Source organism: Coturnix japonica, chromosome 3, assembly GCF_001577835.2.
Source record: "Coturnix japonica isolate 7356 chromosome 3, Coturnix japonica 2.1, whole genome shotgun sequence".
NCBI lineage: Eukaryota > Metazoa > Chordata > Aves > Galliformes > Phasianidae > Coturnix > Coturnix japonica.
Genome location: NC_029518.1, coordinates 18,475,564 through 18,495,741, shown reverse-complemented (window position 1 = coordinate 18,495,741; position 20,178 = coordinate 18,475,564). Strand labels below are relative to the sequence as shown.

Sequence of the window (20,178 nt, the reverse complement as noted above, 5' to 3'; positions counted from 1 at the left end):
AGACACCTTGTACAGGAAACCTGCAGAGGTTGTAGAGCTAAGCTGATCTATAGGTAGTAATTGGATCTAGAGACTCTTGGAACTACAGCTGTATTTCATATGCTCTTGGTCATGCTACTTCCTTTACAGCAGTGCTTGCACACATCTGAACCTCCAGAGAACTGACAGTAGATCTAAAAAAGCAAAGAAAACAAAAAGTATGTGTGTTCATGGGCATAAGCTTTTTACATCAGTTTGACTGAACTGACTCTCCTGAAAATCCAGATTAGAGTCAGGGTTTGTGTGAGGGGAGCTTTGAATGTTAAGGAGCTCTTCCCTGGTTTTGGCAACAAGTAGCCATTAAATCATACTAGTTGTGATGGAGCCACAATTTTAAGGAAGTTATAATGTAATACAGCAGAAGCGTAGAAGAAAGGATGACTAAAAACCATACATATGTAAGGGTCAGAATGCTTCTGGAAGCACCTATAAAGCAGCAGAGCTAGCTGAACTAGTAAGAAAACTAGTTCACTAAGCTAAGGGCCACGAGTCTGAAAGTTGTGTTGAGAAGGCTCATTAGCAGGGAGGCTGAACTAAGACATTATTTCTGGAAGTGTTAGATGTTTTCAGTGTAGGTTTTTAATACACATTTTTCTAGAGCATATGTGACTAAAGAAATTGGTTTCATGTAGAAAAATAGGTACTTTATAGCGCTTTCTATAAGAAAGCTGATTTAATTGTCCCACAGCCTCAGATTTATTACATTATAAATATGACTATGTATTTTGTTTCGTTTTCTTGTTTTGACTTGCTAATCATATTTCCTTTCTTTTAAATCTGGAGCATTATAGGACAATTTTGAAAGAGGGAAGACCTGTTCAGTTTCTCTGAAACACTGTCCATGGAGAGAGAAGTGTAGCTGTGGTGCTTAATTTCTGATTTCTACAGCTTAGCAAAAAGGCTGTTATGCCTTCAGTCTCATTTATATCCCACAGTCGTATCATCTACGTTGTGGTGATGTAGCTGCTAATTGGATGTACTAATTTGTCTCAGAACATCTGTATTTATTTGAGAGATACGCTACCTTTCTCAGAGGTAAAGGGGAGGAGAGGCAATAAGTTTTGTTTTCTAAACAACAGTGCAGCAATCTTGGGTCCAAGGTGAAATAAAGTAATGTAGTTTTGTTTTCCTTTGTAATAGAATTGGATGAGAGTTTTAAAGGAAAATGTAAATTTTAAATACTCTTACAGGTAATGGTGGTGAAACAACGCTTGGAACGTGATACCAGTGATCTTACCCAGAAGCTGTGCAGAGCAGAACAGGCTTTATTAGCAGCCCAGGCAAAGGAAATGGATATCACAAGAAATTTTGAGGTAACGCATGCAAAGTAGTAACAGAGTTATTATCATAAATTACCAATCTGTCAACATTAGGACTGTCTATAAGGTATCTTTAGGCACTTATAAATTATCTTAATAACACAAAAATTGGGTCTTCACTTAGTTTACGTACACTAATGCTCTTGTGCAATTGATTGGTGGACTGGGATTCAATATTCTAATTCTATCAATACATTTCCAGTTCATGTTAGACTTCTACCAAATATGGGTTTTTGTTTTAAGATATTATTGCTTTTAGACCTGAAGTAAAAACTTGTGTTTGTTTGACTGTAGAAGTACATTCTACAACCATTGGTGCATACCACTGAAATTAAAACTGTTATGCAAAGGCTCACTATGTCGTCTAGAAACAACTGCATTTTTCTAAAACAAAATGGAATCCAAGATGTTCAAACTGCTCTAAACACTATCTACAAAATGAAGATGAATTCAGGAAGATCTTTATCTGTTAACATGCAACCTCATATTAATAGGGGCAGAAATCTTTTCCTGCCTTACCTGCCTTTGTCTTTTCAGTTCCACTGTTCTGCTTTTGTAGCAGAGAATCTACAGTTAAAACTGTTTCAGATGTGCTACTATGTGAACCACTATGTGATGGTATTTTTGTTCTCTGCTTCTGGTTCAGGGAAAGAAAGCCTATGGAATCTATGAAAGAAACCTATGGAATCTATGTCAAAGATTTGTTTTATTTAAATACTCTTACCTTGCTCATTGCCTGTTGTCATGAGCAGGTATAAAATCCGATATAATTTCTGTCAAAAACTCTGTCAAATTTTGTGAACAAATTTGAAGTAACATAGGTGTTTTTTTCCTCACTAGATCAGTGCTAAAACTGTTACAGCTTTAGTATATTGTGAAACTTTGTTTCAGGTACATTCATGCTGGTAGATTACAATGTCTGGAAATGTTCCCACTTATTGGAATGTGGCTATTTAAACTGTTAATTGTTAGAACACTATTTCACATGGCTTTGGCCCAGCTGACTAGCACTCTTGTACAATTCCCAGGCACAGTTTGAGAGTTCACGTGAGCCAAGGGCCATTCCCAGCAAACAGTTTGATTACAGCCACCTGCTTTGGAAGATACAAGATTTTAGTGTTACCAATATGGGCTGTCCCATGCCACCTGGCCTCAGAGCTGGATAGTTCTCTCTGGCATGAGTTTATTTAGTAAATAAACATAACCAGTGCCTTCTAGTGGAAATGCTGATCAAGAACACTTCTGTTCTTCCAGTGTATAATGAAAGGGAAAGCCTTTAGTAAGCTTCTGCACAATCTCAATGTAATCATTCATACTGAAAAAAGAATGGGAAAAAAAGAGAAATCATGTACAGCAAATATTACATACATGCCTTTCCTTGTTTTGAAATTATAAGCAGGCTTGGGACAGGACACTTGTTTTGTGTTGTTGTTGTTGTTTTGTTTTGTTTTTCCCTTGGGATCCTGCTGACAGAGAACATCTTAATTTGTGGAGATACTCACTTTACTTCAAGTTCTTGGCAGCTTTTGTTTATGTGCTGATCATTTATCCAGCTTATTGGTCTGTAGCTGTGATCATGCTTTTCTTTGTATTTGTTTGTCTTGGCCATACAAATAAACAGCTGGTGACAGTGATATTGTTTCAGAATATGAGTGATACACTTATAAAGAACCTGAATCTCAGGATGTGGTAATACTTGAAGAGAACAGTAATGCTGCAGTTTTCTTTCTATCTTGACTTGCGTATGATATTGTGGTATATGTTGCAAACCTTAAGACCTGGTTTGTCATCATCAATCATAATGTTCATAGTAGTAGAAAATGAGAATGAGATTGTGATGTCTTTAGATTTACTGTAGAGAGAGGTATAGAATCTTACAACAGTGTTCTAGCTTCCTATCAGAGCTTACCATTGTTTTATGGTGGTTAATCCACTGCTGTGTTGTACTGTGTAAGACTGATGTTTCAAGATATTGCAAAATAGGTGCACTTCTGAGACAGACCAGATATGTTTAGTTTAAGGACCAGTAAGCTTTGCAATTGTGGTATCTCTATGGTGTAGCAGTTATGGCATCTTAAGATACATCTTGATGGTGCATGCAAACATGTGGCTGTTAGTGGAAAAAATTGGTCAGTCCCTATACTGCTTAGTCTGCCCACTGAAGAGTTTCTCCTGACCTGTGTGTATACTGTGTGTATATTTTCTGTTGCTCAATTTAGTTCTTCGATTTTTTTTTCCAAGGCTCAGTTGCAGAATGGATACATTGAGTTAAACATCATAGAAGTAAAATGATTAATTGAGTCAAATTGATTTGACTAAAATTGATTTTAGTTCTTATAGCTTTGGAAAATGCAAATGGAAAGTTCTTATCTTTGATAAGTGTGGCTTCCTGGACTTTGCTGAATGCTGTTAATTGGGAATGTTTTGCACTGAATCAAAACAATTGGATTTCTCAGCCATTTCAATTTCTTAAACTTATTTGTTCTTCTGTCAGTAGATCACTCCAGGTTTTCTAATGAACAGGCATGTTTAGTTCCTGTACTTGTATTTTCTTACAGTGCTTGGAATGCAGGATGTTTTGGTACCTGTAACTTGAGAAATTATTGTTGGAATAACTAGAAAACTTTGTTCCTTGACAATTTTGCAACTTTTTTTTTTTTTTTTTTTAAACTCTGAGTAGAGAGGGCTATGAGTAGAAGGGAAGTTAACTGTTTATGACAGCAACAATTTTAATCATGTTCTGAGGATGATTTATTTATGTTGTTTCAAAAACAAGCCTGTTGTGCCAGCAAGCATTTAATATTTTTCATCCAGACCTTTCTGTTTCTTGAGCTTGGCTTTTGTGAATTGCTGTCCGTCTGCTAGTAGTAAATGGATGAATAATAGACGACCTGCTTCCAGTTGGGCCATGCCAGTGCCATGCCATCTGTTGTCCAGTAGTGTAGGAGTTTAGAGAAAAAGGATTCATTTCCCTGCAAGAACTTTCATTTCATTTCCCACATGCAATGGTATTGCACAGTTGATTATATATATATATATATATATAATCATAATAATAAAATATATATATATTTTTTAAACTCAATTTATTTGGAAGAAAGTATTCCTAATGGCAAAACCACCCCCTGAACACATAAGCATTTCTAAATAAAATTTGACCTTTGTTGCTACAATAATGTTTTTTTGGTTTAATGAGAAGTTTTCTCCATGTGAGATAAGCAAAAAATTTAATTTGCAGTTTTCTTTCTGATTTTGATGCCATTTTAGGGTATTTGTTTCCTTTGTTGCTTTTGGAAGAACAGCCTTATTTATCCGACCCTGATTTTGTAGAACATGTTCTATCCTGTCTGCTTGAGCTATGGTATGTGTAGCTGTTTGCTGTGTATAAACAATGGGCACCTAACAATGTCAACTGGCAGCATCCCTGAGATACTGTCAACTAGTTAAGCTCTCATTCAGTTAATGTTCTCAGGCAGCACTTTGGAAGACAAGACCAGCTGTCTGGAATAGCTTCTTTCTGACTTAAGTGAAAAAAGTTCTTTGAACTTCTTGGAAAAGTATATGAAATGTGGTCTTACTTGATGTTGTTTTAGGAAGTGAAGAAGAAGAAAAACCTTCTTGACTCTCAGCATGAAAAAAAACTGCAAGAAATCCGGCAGCTTGAAGAAGAACTAGCAGCAGTCAAGCAATCCCTAAAGCAGAGCCAGAGTTTCGCAGAAGAGATGAAAAGTGAGTTATGTTTTTAAGTTTGCACGTCCCTCGTTACTTTCTTAACAGTGCATGTTTGCTGCAGTACTGTAAAAGTCTGACTGTGAATTAAGAAAAAAGATTTCTACCGTGGGATATAATTACAATGATATTCTTAACTTTGACCTATTTGAAAATGATTTTTTGCCTAAACGTATGCAATTTCTGAAGATAAGTCATTCTAAAAGTGACTGAAGCTCTCTGACCGTAGCAGCAAAATTAATTTCATAGAGTATATTTAAACCAGGAAACTTCTATTTTCTTATTGTGCATTTAAATTCTTTTAGGGAAAAAGAGGAAAACATTATGTAAGCACGGATATTTGGTGTTCCTTGCAGTGACTGGTCCTAATTGAGAACAAATTTTTACAGGAACTCAGTTGAAATACAAAATATACTTCATAGTTCTGAAGAATCAGATGAAAGGCTATGGATCCCCACTTGTTTATGTGTGGAATTCAAGCTTTGTGTGAGATTTCAAAGGAAGACTTTGGAAGTTGATTCTTTTATCTTGAAAATTAATCACCAAATTTATCACCTGAAAGGCAATGATGCTTCTGAACTGCAGTTTGCATCTTTTATCGGATATCTAGTGGAGAGAGATTGATCTGTGAGAAGATCATACTGGAATGTTACAAAAATTGTGAAAATGAGGCATAGAAATAACAGATAATTTCCTGACAAGTATGTATTGACTAGGCTGTAGTGCAGACTTCTATCAGACAGTAGAAGTGATAGTGTCCACTGAAAGTGGAAAATGTCTATGAGTATAAAGTGTCTGATAGCCTAAAGATATATGAATAACCTTTTCTTTTTTTTCCAGTGAGGTAATTTAAGAGTAATACACTGCACTAGAATAATAGTAAACAATAAAAGTAAGCGGTCATTTTTCTGTTACAAGACTATCAAATTTGCCAGTAGTGTATAGCAAAGTTCTGACGGTGTTCTCTGTTGCAGATAAGAATACTTCTCAGGAAGCAGAGCTGAAGTTACTAGAAGAGAAATTTATAAAGCAAGAGAACTCCCTCTCCTTGGAGAAACTGAAACTAGCTTTAGCTGACATGGAAAAGCAGCAACGTTCTACCGAATGTCTGCTCAAGGAGAAAGAAAATCATATTAAAGAACAAGACTGTAAAATAAGTAAAATAGAGGAAGAGTTGGAAGCTTTGCAGAGACTCCTTGGATTAAAGCAGAGAGAATGTGAAGAATTAAAAAAAGAAACAAATGCCTTTTCTCAATGGAGAAATGAAAATGATCATGTTATAAATAAACTTAAGTTGGAAAAGGAAGATATGCTGATTCATATTAGGGACTTGGAGAGTTCTCTCCAAAGGCAGCAAATTGAAAATCATGAACACAGTGAGAAATTCAAAATGATGGAAACTGAAAGAGATAGTAAGGAGATAGAAATCAAAGAGCTTAGAGACATGCTAGGATGTAAAAGTGCAGAATTGGAAGAACAGAGAAAAGTTTGTGATGAACTTCGACGGGAAGCGGAATGTTCTGACAAAAAGTACTGTAAAGACATAGAAAATATGTCCTGTAAAATATTACAGCTTACCAACCAAGTTGGTGAACTAGAAGAAAAGATGCAATTAGCAGCAAGTGAAGGATTACAAAGGGAGCAATATTATCATGAACTGCTTGTTGAATATGAAAAAATCTGCTGTCTTGTGAAAGATACTTCCGAAATGACAGAAGATAGAGAAGGTGGTTTACAAAGTGGTCAGGATGAAACTCTTCTAGATAATAAGCAGCTAGCAGCAAATAAGCCTGTTGACCAGGGTCATGGATATGCAAGAGCTCTGCTGGGAGCAGAAAAAATGAAGGATCTGATGGCTTTACAGACTCAGATCTCTTCTCTTGAGATTTCCCCAGTGGCTCAAGAGCAGCTGAACTCAGATCAACAGCACCAGGATGAAGACATACTGAAAATTGAAAGCAAAAGAGAAGAAAGATTATGTGATATAAAACAGAGGCATGAAAACTTTGTAACAGAAGCTAACCAGCACATGAGTAACTTGCAAGCAGATATTTCAGCACATCAGAAATCTATAAGAAAAACAGTCGCTATTATTGAGAAAAGGGGCATGCAACTGCAATCTCTGAGAGAAAGACTGGAAAATCAACAAGCAGAGATTCAGGATTTAAAGATTAATAATAAATCCCTTGAAGATTCAGTAAGAGAGCTGAAGCTCATGTCTGAGACGTGGGGTTCAGAAAAGAAGGACATGTCTTCAGTTATTTGCTTGTATAGCAAAGAAATTGAGGAACTTACTGAAGAAAATGCAACCCTTAAGGATTTAAACCGAGATTTAGAACAAAACCAAATAACTTTAATGGAAGCAAACAGAAATATTTCTAATAGTTTAAAGGAAAAAGAAGAAATAATTTCTGAAATGACCAGAAAACATAAGGAGGAAAAACAATGTTTGGAAGCAAGAACTGAAGAAATATCAAGAGAGCTGAAGGTTTTGCAAGCAAGGTATAAACTGGTGGAAGAAGAAAATGTGAATGTGATGAGCATTCTGAGACAACAGACAGTTGTATTTGAGGAAAAGAAAGCAGAATTAGAAAAAGAAGAAAAATTGGTACTTAATGAAAATAAAGATATACTGCATAAGCTAATAGCCTCAGAAGAAATAAAAAAGAATCTGATTCAAGAACTTCAGCAACTGCAGTCAGGTTTTTCTGACACTGAATGTGTGCCCCCTCCTGAGCTTGACCGTGTAAAACAGGAAACGTCAAATGTCAAGGCAGTGCAAAATGCAGTTCAAGAACAACATGGTACTGTGTGTATCCAAGGCAAGGAACAATTGGAGAAGGAACTAGAAGCAAAAAGTGAACCTCTAGCGTATGACTTTAGTTGTAAAAGGAGGCCCTGTTCAGACCAGTTGAGGAAGACCGTGGAAGAAAAGGATATAGAACTGAATAAATGCCAAGTTAATCTTGAGCTTCTTCAAATGGACTTGGAGGACAGAGAGATCTCCCTGGAGAACTACAGGTTAGAAGTGATGCAACTGAAAACTGCTTTAAAAAAGATGGAAACAGAACTTGAGGAAAGTGTGAGAGAGAAAGAGACACTGCAGCGAGAACTGCTGTGTGTTAAAGAATTGAAAGCTTCATATTCTCATCTTAGATTATCAAGTGAAGATAGCCAGTTGGAGGATAATGATGATGATGTCTCTCACAATTGTGGTGAAAGAGGAATGGATGAGTTGGTTTTGTCATCCTCTTTGCAAGTAATAAACAAACTGAGTGTACTGGAGAAAATCTGTGAGAGGTTGCAGAATGAGAACATAGCATTTAAAGATTCAGAAACTAATGGCATTGGAGATATTAATAAAGTGGCAGAGGAGAAAGAGAACATAATCAATACAAATCTGAGAACTGACAAAGCTGCTTTTCAAGATGAACTTATTGATCCAAGTGATAACAGCGATTTGAGAATGGACTGTGGCAGTAAGGAAACATCATTCGGATTTAAAGAACAAAGTATTGGATCCAGTTCTGACTATGAAGACTTAAAATTGTCCAGTGAAGAAGTCAAAATTCACTTTGCAGAAATAAAAGAGAAGTTTTCCTGTTTCCAGAATGAGCATATAAAGTTGTATAAACAGCATTGTAGTATGATATCAAAGGTAATGGAGCTACAGTCTTGTATTAAAATACTGAAGGCAGAAAATTCTGCACTGTCAGCAAGTATGAGCAGTGTTCACATAGATTCTCTGAGAATTCCGCTGTCTTCTAGCCAAAATGATACACAGTCTAAATTAGATGAAACTAAGTCTACAGACTCTTTACTGGATGTCACTTTCTCAGAATTAGGTAAGGGTGATAATTCTTGTAATAGTGCTGTGTGCAAATGGACAGAGGAAATTAATCAACTGAAAAGTTCTGTAGAAGGAATTTCAGAAGATGCAGCTAAAGCTTTGAATGATAAAGATGATAGCGGCCACATATTGGACTCTGTTGAAGAGCTCAGGAGTAGTACTCCCAGCAAATCTAATCCTGAGGGCAGAATCAAAGAACTTGAAATGCTGTGTCAGATATATGAGAAGGTCATCAAGGTGCTTCAAAATCAACTTCATATTCAAGAGAATATGAAAACTGAGGAAATACAAGAGATGAAAAATATTATGCTTTATGAGAGAAAAGAAATGGATAAACTACAAAATCTGTCTGATAAGAAAGAATGGCAGCAGAAACCGAATTACCTGACTACAGAGATGGAGTGCAAATTGGCAGAAGAAGAAAAAACTGAGAATCTGTCTTTGGACCTTACAACAGCAAGTCTCCAACTACAAGTCCTTAATTCAGGTTCTCTCTCACTGCTGTGCTCTGATACTGAAAATGTAAGTAATTACAAGGCTTTTTGTAAACCATGATTTGTGGTGAAGCCAAATTTGGATTTTATGTAGTAAAAATGAAATATGTTTAAAGTTGTATTCACAGAAGTGGTACTGTTTAGAGAAAGTAGAACAATAATCTGTGTCTTCAGTCTTGACTTAAGCATCACAGGCAATTATGAGAAACAACAAAGTCAGCAGCTCTTGTCTGTTAGCATTGTATAATACACTGTGCTCCTTTCTTGCTCTTTCCTCAAGTCTGTGCCAGTGTGTATTCTGCATTGCTAGCTGATGTGAGTGTGCTGTGTGCCGTGTTTGCAAGTGTAGGTCTTTTCTGATTTAATACGTGCTGTTGAAGGTGCCTGTACTTCCCATGTTCTTTTATGAGACCATATCATTCAAAGTAGGACTGCTTTCCCATCTCTAATTCCCTATAATAACCTCAACAGCCAACCAAAGCTAGCTGGTAGCAGAACAGGTATTTTCAATTCAGCTTCAGTTCCTTCAAAATATGTAAGAGAATGAGAATCTTGGAAGTTAATGCTGTCATTTCTTTAAGCACTGTAGATGGCATGAAACAAATGAGCTAGATTTGACTGTTCTTTGTAAACAGTCTTGTGTGTGGCAGAACATTTAGAATGGAGAAGCACTTCAATTTGTGCACACAAATATATTCTTCTAATTCACCCTGAAAGTAAGTCTAAAGAGTACATTTCCTGCATGGGAGAATTTCAGTTTTAGGTGGTAAGTCCTCCAGCAACTAGCCGATGTGGGCCTGGAACTGATAGTTTAGCACTACTCTCACATTTAGAGCATTTAGAAAATTTCTATTTTGGCTGTACAACACTGAATAACTGTTCCTTATGAAAAAATAAAATCTTTCAGTTGTATGTGTTGCTCACAAATAGCAGTTAGAGCATTCACACTGATACACAGACACCTAAAGAAAGAGATACAGTTCTTCACCATACACAGCTGTAGCTCTTTCAAGATGGAGTACTTAGTGTACAGATCATTCAAGTTCTCCCTTCTGTCACAATTCCTTTTTCAAGTCCTCAGTTTTCAGTGTCAGCCATTTTTATTTTTCAAATGAGAGTGTAAGATAGCAACATATGCAAATCCATCTCTGGTAACTGTGAGAAGGGATGCTTTGATCTGGCACTTGTCCCTCTTAAAGATTCTCTGGTGTCTAACAGATGGTGAACATGAAACAATTCTCCCATTAATGATACTAATTTTTACTGTGTCACCTGGGTATCTGTTTACCTAAAATATCAAGGAATGTGATATCTTTGCATTTAGTTCTTCGTTAAACCTGGATGAAATTTCTCCTTCAATATCACTAAAACTTTTCAGCCAAATATATGTGTATTTGTAAGTGTAAATTTGTAAATTCTTTCCATAGGAAAGCAGAGTCCCAATTCTTTATGACTTAAGAAAAATTTTAAGACTCACTTTCACTTTTTTTTTGTTGTTGTTTATATGTGTATATTTATTTATTTATTTATTTTAATACTATTCTTTAACTTTGCAGAGCACTCAGCAAGAAAACAATAGTTGTTATCAACTGGGAGCACCTGTTGGAACCCCAGTGCTGAGAAACAGTAAACCAAAACTAATCCCATTGGAGAAAACGGCTACAGGAGAGACAGCTGTGCATGAAGATGCTTCTGAGACCACTGAAGAAAAACTAGTAGAAGCTTGTTCTGACAAGTTTCATATAGAAGAAGAATGTAGAAATATGTCAGGTAAAAAGGCCAGCTCTTCACATCACGATAGTGCACTGTCATTTTCTAATAGTAGCATACTTCTATGTTCAGAGGATTTCTCAACTCATCAGGAAGAGATAAAGCAAAAAGCTGTTGAAGATTCAAAGCTGATCTATGAAACAGAAGGCCACAAAAATGTTGATTTTATCATGGAAGTCAAGGAATTAAACTCACAGGTGGAGTTTCAGAATGCACAGTTAACTCTGGAGAACTCAGCTTTGGCAGAATCAGAAGAAACTGCTGTAGAAAAGGAAGAAAACATTGGCATAAAGGAAAAACTGTGCTCAGTTTCTGTCAATAAACAGCAGTTATCTTTAGAAAAAGAACCTGAGAAAATAAGTTCTGAGCAGAATATAAATAAAATTTGTTTGTCTAATACAGCTGATAGACTGGATGATATTAAAGCAACAAAGGGAGACTGTCATGATCTATTTCTTGAAGCTGAAAATGAGCAGAGGCAGACAAAATCTGAGCAAGCTAATACAGAGATGCATGCCTTGTTTGTAGAGGGTAATGCTGAAATTCTTCAGGCAAAGTGTCAGCAGTTAGAAGGGGACAGGGAAATTAACCTGAAAACTATACCTAGCCTTCAAGAGCAGCTTGTTTTAGTCACAGCTGAGAGAAACTATATTAGTCAAGAACAGAGTGTTTTGTCTGAAAACAAAAAAGAATTAGATCAAGAGTATGAGAAGCTACAGGAGAAACTACAAGAGTTAGAAACAAATAAGGAGGATTCTGCTGAAATCATTAGAAGATTCGAGAGTGAAGTAAAGATACAAACAAATCTGCTTGAGACTTCAAAGTCTACTACGGATCAGCTGTCAGATGAAAAAGATCACCTTCTGCAAAGTTCAGAAAAGGAGGTGTTGTCTTTCAGGTTGGAAGAAGAAAAACTCCAAAACCAAGTGGCAGATTTGAACGAAGAGAAGAAGGTGCTTATGAGAGAATCTGAAATGATGCAGAGTAAACTGAGTGCACTGGAAATGGAAAATTCAAAGCTTTCCAGATATTTAGACCGCATGATAACAGAAAAACGTGAACTTGCTGCTAGACTGAACTCAGCACAGGAAGAAGTAAATCAAATGCGAGAAGGAATGGAGAAACTGAAAATAAAAATTGAATCTGATGAGAGAAAAAAATGCCACATTGCTGAAAAGCTGAAAGAGAATGAACGGAAATCTGATGCTCTTATGGACAAAGTAGAGAGGCTTGAAAGAGAATTGGAAATGTCAGAGGAAAATCTAGAAGATGCAGTTGTTCAGATGGAGTCTGCAAAAGCGGAGGTAGAGACATTAACAGCAGAGAAGGAAGAGATGAATGAAAAGGTGAAAAATCTTCAGTCACAAATTGGTGATCTCACCTCACAAAAAGAGTGTTTGGCTAAAGATTCAGAAGAGAAGCGAGAAAGGATCCTTCAACTGGAGTCTTCAAATTTGACTGCAGCAAAGCTTTTAGAAGAAAGGGAGAAAGAAAAGATGCAAATCAAAGATGAGTTTGAAAATGCTGTGTTACTGTTGAGAACTGAGCTCAAATGTATGAGTGAGAAGTTAGAGTTTTCTTCCAAGGAGGAAGCAGTTGTTAGAGCAAAAGAGCAAGTCTTGAATAATCAGGTGGCTTGTCTTGAGCAAGATAAAACAATGCTATTACAGGAGTGTCAGGAATTAAAAAATGAGAATATGAAGTCAGATCACGCAAGGGAATTACTTGCTCAAGAAGTGATGGAATATAAACAGAAGCTGGAAGAAAAGATACAGGAAAATCTTGCTTTTCAACAACAGATAAAAGTAACAGAGGAACTGTCTTCACAGTTGACACTCATGGTACAAGAGCGTGAATGCTGGCACCACGAAAAACAAATGCTGCAGAATTTAGTTGTTGAGTTGAAGCTGAAGGCACAACCTTTTTCTGATAATGGAACCTTTCCAGATATCCTGAACATTCTAAAAGTGTCCTATAATGACCTTGAGAAAGAGCTGGAATCTGCACTCTGTGAAAAGACTGCTTTATGTAAAAAGGTAATACCATTTCCAGGAGAGCTGAGTTCCCTTTTAAAGAATGAAGATAACGTGTCCTCTGGGCTTACCACTTCCTTAATAAATTGTATGTTAAAATAACTTTAACCTCAGACTTTTACAGTAAGCAGCCTATTTTTGGAGTTATTTTCTCAATGCAATCACACGTTTGGCCTGTAGCTAGTGCTGGAAAGTAGGATTTTGTTTTGTGTGCAGTGAATGAAACGATTGCTTGAAAGTAGACATAGAAGTTCAAGTAATCAAATAATGTGGGATATTTTCCTTTTTCCTGTAGAAGAAAAAGAGGGAAGGCAAATATTGGGTGAATGAGGTTTTTATATTAAGAATAAGTCTTTGAAAAGCTCAACAAAAAGTGAAACACCATTTGGACAAATGGTTGGAACAGCTAGGGGAGTAAATTAACCCATCTTTAGAACTGCTTATATTTATGCAAGAAATTTCTTCAGAGGTCATAACATTTAATAAAAGTAATGATGGAAAATTTAATTTCAGGTAAATGAGCAGACTGAAAACCGTATCGAGCTGGAAGTCAAGCTAAGTGATGCTGAACAGGCGATCTCCAAATTACAGGAAGAATTTACTACAGAGAGGAAGAAGCTTTCTGAACAAATACAACTCCTTCAAGAACATTCAGAACAGAACAAAGTAAGTTACTGCACGTGTAGTATATCTGTGTTCAAGGCCAGACTTACTATCATTAAAAATGCATGGAAGCTGGTCAAGGGACTCTGCTAATGACCTATTATTTCAGGTTCTTGCTTACAAGTTCCTGAATATGCAATGTTCCATTCTGAGATGGAACAATGATTAGTCAAATCATTTTCCCCTTTTCTTTCTGTTGAAGACATTGAATTCTTTTCTTAATGAAAATGCCACAGTTGGCTGTCTGAAAATTTTTTGCTGCCAAGAATTCTCTATTGCAGTCATTCAATCATTAGGCTGAGAATTTTAGTTTAAAAATGATCACGTTTCTCAAGCTTGATTTAAAGAACAAATTGTTTTCAAGAAAATTTCAAGGAAGAAACAGATTATGGGTGTTTAAGATGTTCCTATTTAATACTCAGACTGCTTTTTTACCATGGTGATGACTGTAAGTCTTGTTTATTTGTGAATAATATTACATGTTAAATGAACTTGAGTGACCTTCTGACCTACTAATGACACTGACAAAATTTTATAACCAAGGACTTAGCTCTGTTCTGGCACTGAGGATTTTGGGTGGAAGAACAACTGAGATTTCTGCAACTTTCAGAAACCCTGCATGGAAATAAATTTTCCTTTTGGGCAGGTGTCCAAAAAGTGCTGTCATGAAAGTAAATCAACATGAGAATACTTAGAAAGCTTTGTTAACTTTGATAGAGTGAGAGATGACCCTTAATCTTTCAAGTCACTCTGGAGAAGCAATCTTATGCCTTATGCAGACGTTAAGCTTTGGTTTTGGCTGTGCTGCTTAATTTAACGATGTTGGCAAAATTACATTTATTGTACCTACCACTCAGGTTGTAGTTTTTAGTCTCTAAAGACTTTCCTTTGTCTCCTGTCTTGCCTCTTTGTGCTCAGGATTTTTCCTTCTTTGGATACAGTGTTTAGCCACCACTAAATTTGCCTAAGTTATCTTTGGAAGTTTCAGATGTAAGGTCAAATAGATTAACAGGTTAACTGATCCTCCAGTGTTAAAATTCTAACCTCTAATAATGTGCTTTTGCTGTTTTTAGATTGACTTGCATTTAGCTGTGTCAGAAAAACATGATCTGACAAAGAGTTTGGTGGCAGTCCAGAAAGAACTGGAAGAAAAAGAAAATATAATGAAAAGAGAAATATCAGAATTCCAAGACAGACTACTTCAAACAGAGAAAGAGCATCAGAACGCTTTGAAGGAAGCAAACAGAAAGGTAAATAAGAAAATGGGAAGATAAGTGCTATGATTTTTTAATTAAGTTATAGGTGTTTTACAAAAATTTCCTGATTGTGTTGCAAAAGGAACTATGGCAACAGTATTTCCAAACTCTATATATGCTTAACTTGGAACTCATTAAGCATTAATTTTTCTTTTTGTTTCATATAGAAAACAGTAAAAGGCGGTTTTTGCCTCAAAATTCAATAACTTTTAAGCGTCTCTGTGTGTATACGTACATGTAACTTAGCTGGGACTTGAAGAAGGGCGAACAGCAGTGTATTTTAGTCTGGGAAACAGTTGTTTTGGTAGGTAAGGTGAGGTAATGTTAACCAGTGGAGACTATAATGACAAATATGTTGGAAATGCAGTAGATTTATCCGTGTCATATACAAAGAGCCATTTTTTTCTATGGAGGAGACACATATGTCTAGGCCTTATATAAGGGCTTCCAAACTGCAGACTTCCTAAAGGTGAGATGCAGGTGTGCAAAATGTATTTATACTTAAGACAAATAAGCCTTCCAGCTTTAAACTCGTCAAAATGTACCAAGCAAACTTGCTATGAAATTCCTGTTGGCACTGTTATGCTATTAAGAATATCTTCAAAATATAAATGGATGTCCTTTTTAGCATCATGGTAATTAGGCATGTTTTTTTTTTTCCTCCAGAATGAAATACAAATTGAGGCCTGTCAAGAAAAGATGAATTCATTAGAACACTTCATCAGCTCACAAAAACTGGAGATTGAGCATTTGAAGTCAACTAAAGAAGAACTAAATAATTCTCTTAAAGAAGCTAATCAGACCTTAGGCGAACTCCTAAAACTTAAGGTGAGAAAAAATATGCAAGCATTGCTGATTATGTGAGACCAAAGGCAGAGCGCCTTTGAAAGTGTGGGACTGGATTCACTGCTGCAGAGGTTTGGTTTGACTTTGAATCAACCTTTGTTTCTCTAATAAGAACTCAGGGCATGGAGAAAATATTGTTACTATTGATCTACATTAGAAAAAACGAGTTATGTGTACTACAACCAAGATCACCTGTAATAGGTTTGCGATGCTAAACTCAACAGTGTTATTTACCTTAAAAATTACATCTGGTATTAACATGGTCAGTATACAATCAAAGCAACTTTGCAGTGCATCTGTTTTCTGTTTGTGGATGGTGTTGAGGATGTTCTGTTTTAAGCATTAATCTTTGATTCTTGAGAATATATCAGTTCTCATGAAAATTACTAGGAGCTCTGCTTACTGTGCATAATTATAATTTGGTAATAGTTTAACTGTCCACATAACTGAATGTCTGTTTATTAGTTTCCTCTGCGTGTTTCTTATCTTCATTTTTTGCACTCCTTCTGTCTCTGATTAATCGCTGGCTCCAAATTCTTGCTTCTACTTCTGAAATGAGATTCCCTCTCTAGAAGGCTCTTGAAGATTCGTAATTGATTGAGCATCCTTGCAATTAAGTGTTGAATTGCAATACATTCACCTTGCTTGTAATTTCTTTCTTCCCTCCGCTGTAGTGTTGATTGTTAATTAATCTGTTTAGCACCAACAGTGTGATGATTTAATACTGCAGGATATGTACCAGTGACAAAATATAGTTCCCATGGCACTGTAACTATAAGACACAAAGCTGCCAGCTGTGCTTTCTGTGTGGTGCCAGACCAGATGAGCAAGGAGTAGCACAGGAGAGTGGAAGATGATGGAAGCAAAGATCTGATGCTGCTCAGAGTAGTATACCTGAAAGACAGAGTGCAAACCAGGCCTGTGGTATCTTGCCTCTGGTCAATGTGATACATTAGGGACAAAAAAGACCAACTAGGAGAATGCTGTAAACTTTAGAATATTGGTTTGAGTTACATTACCTGGAATGCAGTGCTTTATTATGTGAGGACATTGAGGTGATGTTAAGTAGAGAGTTTTCTGCAGAGTTAATCTCATATATGTATCTGTCCAGAAGAATACTTCCCAGTTTCTTATGATAAAAGAGCTGCTATAATGAGGCTGTACAGAAACAAGCAAGCAAATCCATGTTACAGCCATAGTCTATAACTAATAGCATGTAACACTTGAGGTTAATAGTGTAATGTTTAAACAGAAGAATTATGTTTCTGGTGCAATAACTATTTTTTATTTGTAGGCTGACAATATTAACACTATAGTTCAACTAAGCAAGGAAAAAGAATTTGTCCAGAGTGAAGTGCAGCTGTGGATTAAATCCTGTAAGCAGATGGAACAGGAAAAGGAAGTGCTGCAGAAACAATTAGCTGAGTATGAAGAACTACTAAAGAAGAAAAATCAAAGTGTGTCAGAAAAAGAAGGTAATTAAAGTTAGATGTAGCCTTAATGCTTTCATAGTCATGTGTTAGTTTGTAAGTTTTTTCCCCTAAGGTGCCAATTTGCGTATGCAGAACTAATATAAATATAAAGCATGATTTTTAAACTTAAATTTAAAATGTTGTGTTATGAAGCTACCAAAGGACAGAAAAAATGTTTGCCTATGCACTGATAAAGGTTTCTTTTGGAATGTTGCGTTTGTTTTTTGTTCAGCAAATACTCTACCATGCATAAAATATGACTGATTTTGTTACATACTGTGTCACTTATTTTTTGTGGTAGCTCAGTTGTAGTGCGTGTATAATTAATCATAAGATGTGGGGCAATTGTATTATAATTCTGGTATGTGCGTTTTTTAAAAAACAAAATATATGAGCAAAGAAACTTTACTTTGGAAGGTACTGATGAGAATGCCATCACAGAAGAAATGAAGTTAGAACTGGAAGAATTACAGAAAGCTGTGGAAGTGAAAACCAGAGAGGCAAGTGAGAACTTGGAGAAATACTGCTCTCTAATCGTTAAATACTATAAACTTGAGGAAGCAAATGAGATGCTAAATATGCAAGTCACTTTGTTGAATGGTCAGCTGAAACAGCGGACAAGTGATGCCGTCAGCAGCTCTTCACCAAATTCAGTTAACTCATCAACTGTGAGCAATCAGTCTGACAAAGAGATGAGATGGGATGAAGATACTACTAAGCCTTCTACTAAAAGACAGAGATGTGAAGACACCAGGAAGAACAATGGAGAACCAAGATCTCCTTTGCCAGAGTCTAGCTCAAAAAAAAAGAGGAAGGATGATACCTGTCAAAACTTGGAGAATCGGGAGAACTTGGATTATGAGCCAGATGGGCTTCCAGAAGTAGTTAAAAGAGGTATTTATAACTTTAACTTATTCAAAGAGGTGGTTAATAGCTGCATGGGGTTTGCCTGGCAGGCACTTGGTGGTGGGGCTGTGGGTTGCTGCTGTCCCATTCTGGGCATGGTGGGTTCCACCTGGCTCTGCAGTGGATGATTTAAAATCTCCCAAGTCAAAACTGTTTCCAGCTCTCAGCAGCAGTACCTTAACAACTACATGAGGGTTGTGTTTCATCTATTAACAGGATGGAATTAGGTGGCCTGATATTCCACGTATCAGTTTGCTAAAGCAAGAAGTACCTGAGGAGAATGCACAAATTAGGGTTTGAAAAATATATTATATGCTCAATTGCTTATTAAGTACCTTTTTATAATAAATGCAATGGTAATCTTAAGACAAACTGTAAAGTCGCCTCAGCTTCCGTGATCACTCTCAGAAATCAGGAGTTCTAAGCTGATCCAGTATTTGCAATTCATTTTCTTACCAGCATTATTATTTTTATGAAAATATACCTCGTTGAAGACACGTGCTTCAGTTAATGTTTGACTTCTAGACTTGATAGTGAGATAACAGAATCTGTAACAATACAGCTCTAAAATAAAGAATTTATAACTGTATAGCATAGAAGTAGTGTTCTGATAGAATGTGTTCTGACTAAATGCTAATGAAAACAGTACATGTGTTTTCAGGCTGAAACTCATTTCAGGATGATGATATATGTATTGAAAAAAAAAAGACCCAACACTTGTCTGAAATGCTTTGCTGTATAAAATAACTGTTGTACATTGCCTTTTGTTTTCAGGACTTGCATATGAAATTTGGAATACAGAAGAGCAATTCAGTAGTCTTTTAGATTTTCAGTAGGACAAATTATTTATTGTCATCATCTGCTTTAATCCCCGTGGTGAAAAGAAGATCCATTCATTTGAAGAAAAAGTGTAGGTTATTTGGCAGTATTTAATAGAAACTGTTTGTATTCTAGGTTTTGCTGATATCCCCACTGAAAGGGTTAGCCCTTATATTTTACGTAGAACAACCCTCAATCTATGGACCAGTCCTCATCTGGCTTCCCAAAGTGAGAACTTGCCCTTACCTACACAAGATGTACGAACAGGGAGATGGGATCATCTTGGTGAGCACTCCTATTCGACACCTGGTGGCAGCAAACCACAAAAGGTAATGTTTCAAAAGCGTATCTGTGAATGAAAGCCACAGGGAAAGCCAGTATGTTCACTAAGCGTATTCATCTGACTCAAATCACTCTGAGTAGAGCGGAAGTAAGATTATAAACACTGACTCACTAAAACATAGAGGTCTAGACCATGTTAGCAACCTGCAAATTGATGTAGTTTGTGACCTCATAGGGAAATCTAGTTGGAAATGTAAATAAAGTGCAGATATATTTTTGATTTCTTTTGTTTAGTATTAAAGAACAGATATAAGTGAAAAATGTAACAATCTCTGCAAGTGAGAATCAAGGATTAAATTTTTCTGCCAACTTTTCTTGAAGTTCCACTTTCTAAAAGGCTATGAAGTAATTGCAGACATTTGAGAGTGTGTTAAACATGTAAATAGAGAGCGCTTAGATGATAAGGAGCAAATTTAATGTAAGCAATTACTAGAGTTCGGGGTTACCAAAATAAATAATAGAATGATGTTCTGCAAGATGATTTTATTAGTGAAAGAAAAGATTTAGTAAAGTTTAAATAAACTCAGAAGTGTTTTCATTAATGTGGCACACTGCTACATGTTTCACAACACATCATAATAAGGCATTCTTTTTAAGCTGATGCAAATTCTTTGCAGATTACAGAAAATGGTCCAACCTC

At 36.2% G+C, this 20,178-nt stretch overlaps 1 protein-coding gene across 2 annotated transcripts in view; it reads left to right on the top strand.

Annotated features, from left to right (window-relative positions):
- CENPF (centromere protein F) overlaps positions 1–20,178 on the top strand; it is a 34,907-nt gene that overhangs the window by 13,022 nt on the left and 1,707 nt on the right. For both annotated transcript variants that reach the window (XM_015857333.2, XM_015857332.2), the window contains exons 10-19: positions 1,230–1,352; positions 4,952–5,087; positions 6,062–9,459; positions 10,988–13,237; positions 13,748–13,900; positions 14,971–15,147; positions 15,820–15,981; positions 17,294–17,474; positions 17,889–18,365; positions 19,332–19,525. In XM_015857333.2, the coding sequence (XP_015712819.1) occupies positions 1,230–1,352; positions 4,952–5,087; positions 6,062–9,459; positions 10,988–13,237; positions 13,748–13,900; positions 14,971–15,147; positions 15,820–15,981; positions 17,294–17,474; positions 17,889–18,365; positions 19,332–19,525 (7,251 nt within the window). The remainder of the gene's footprint in view (positions 1–1,229; positions 1,353–4,951; positions 5,088–6,061; positions 9,460–10,987; positions 13,238–13,747; positions 13,901–14,970; positions 15,148–15,819; positions 15,982–17,293; positions 17,475–17,888; positions 18,366–19,331; positions 19,526–20,178) is intronic.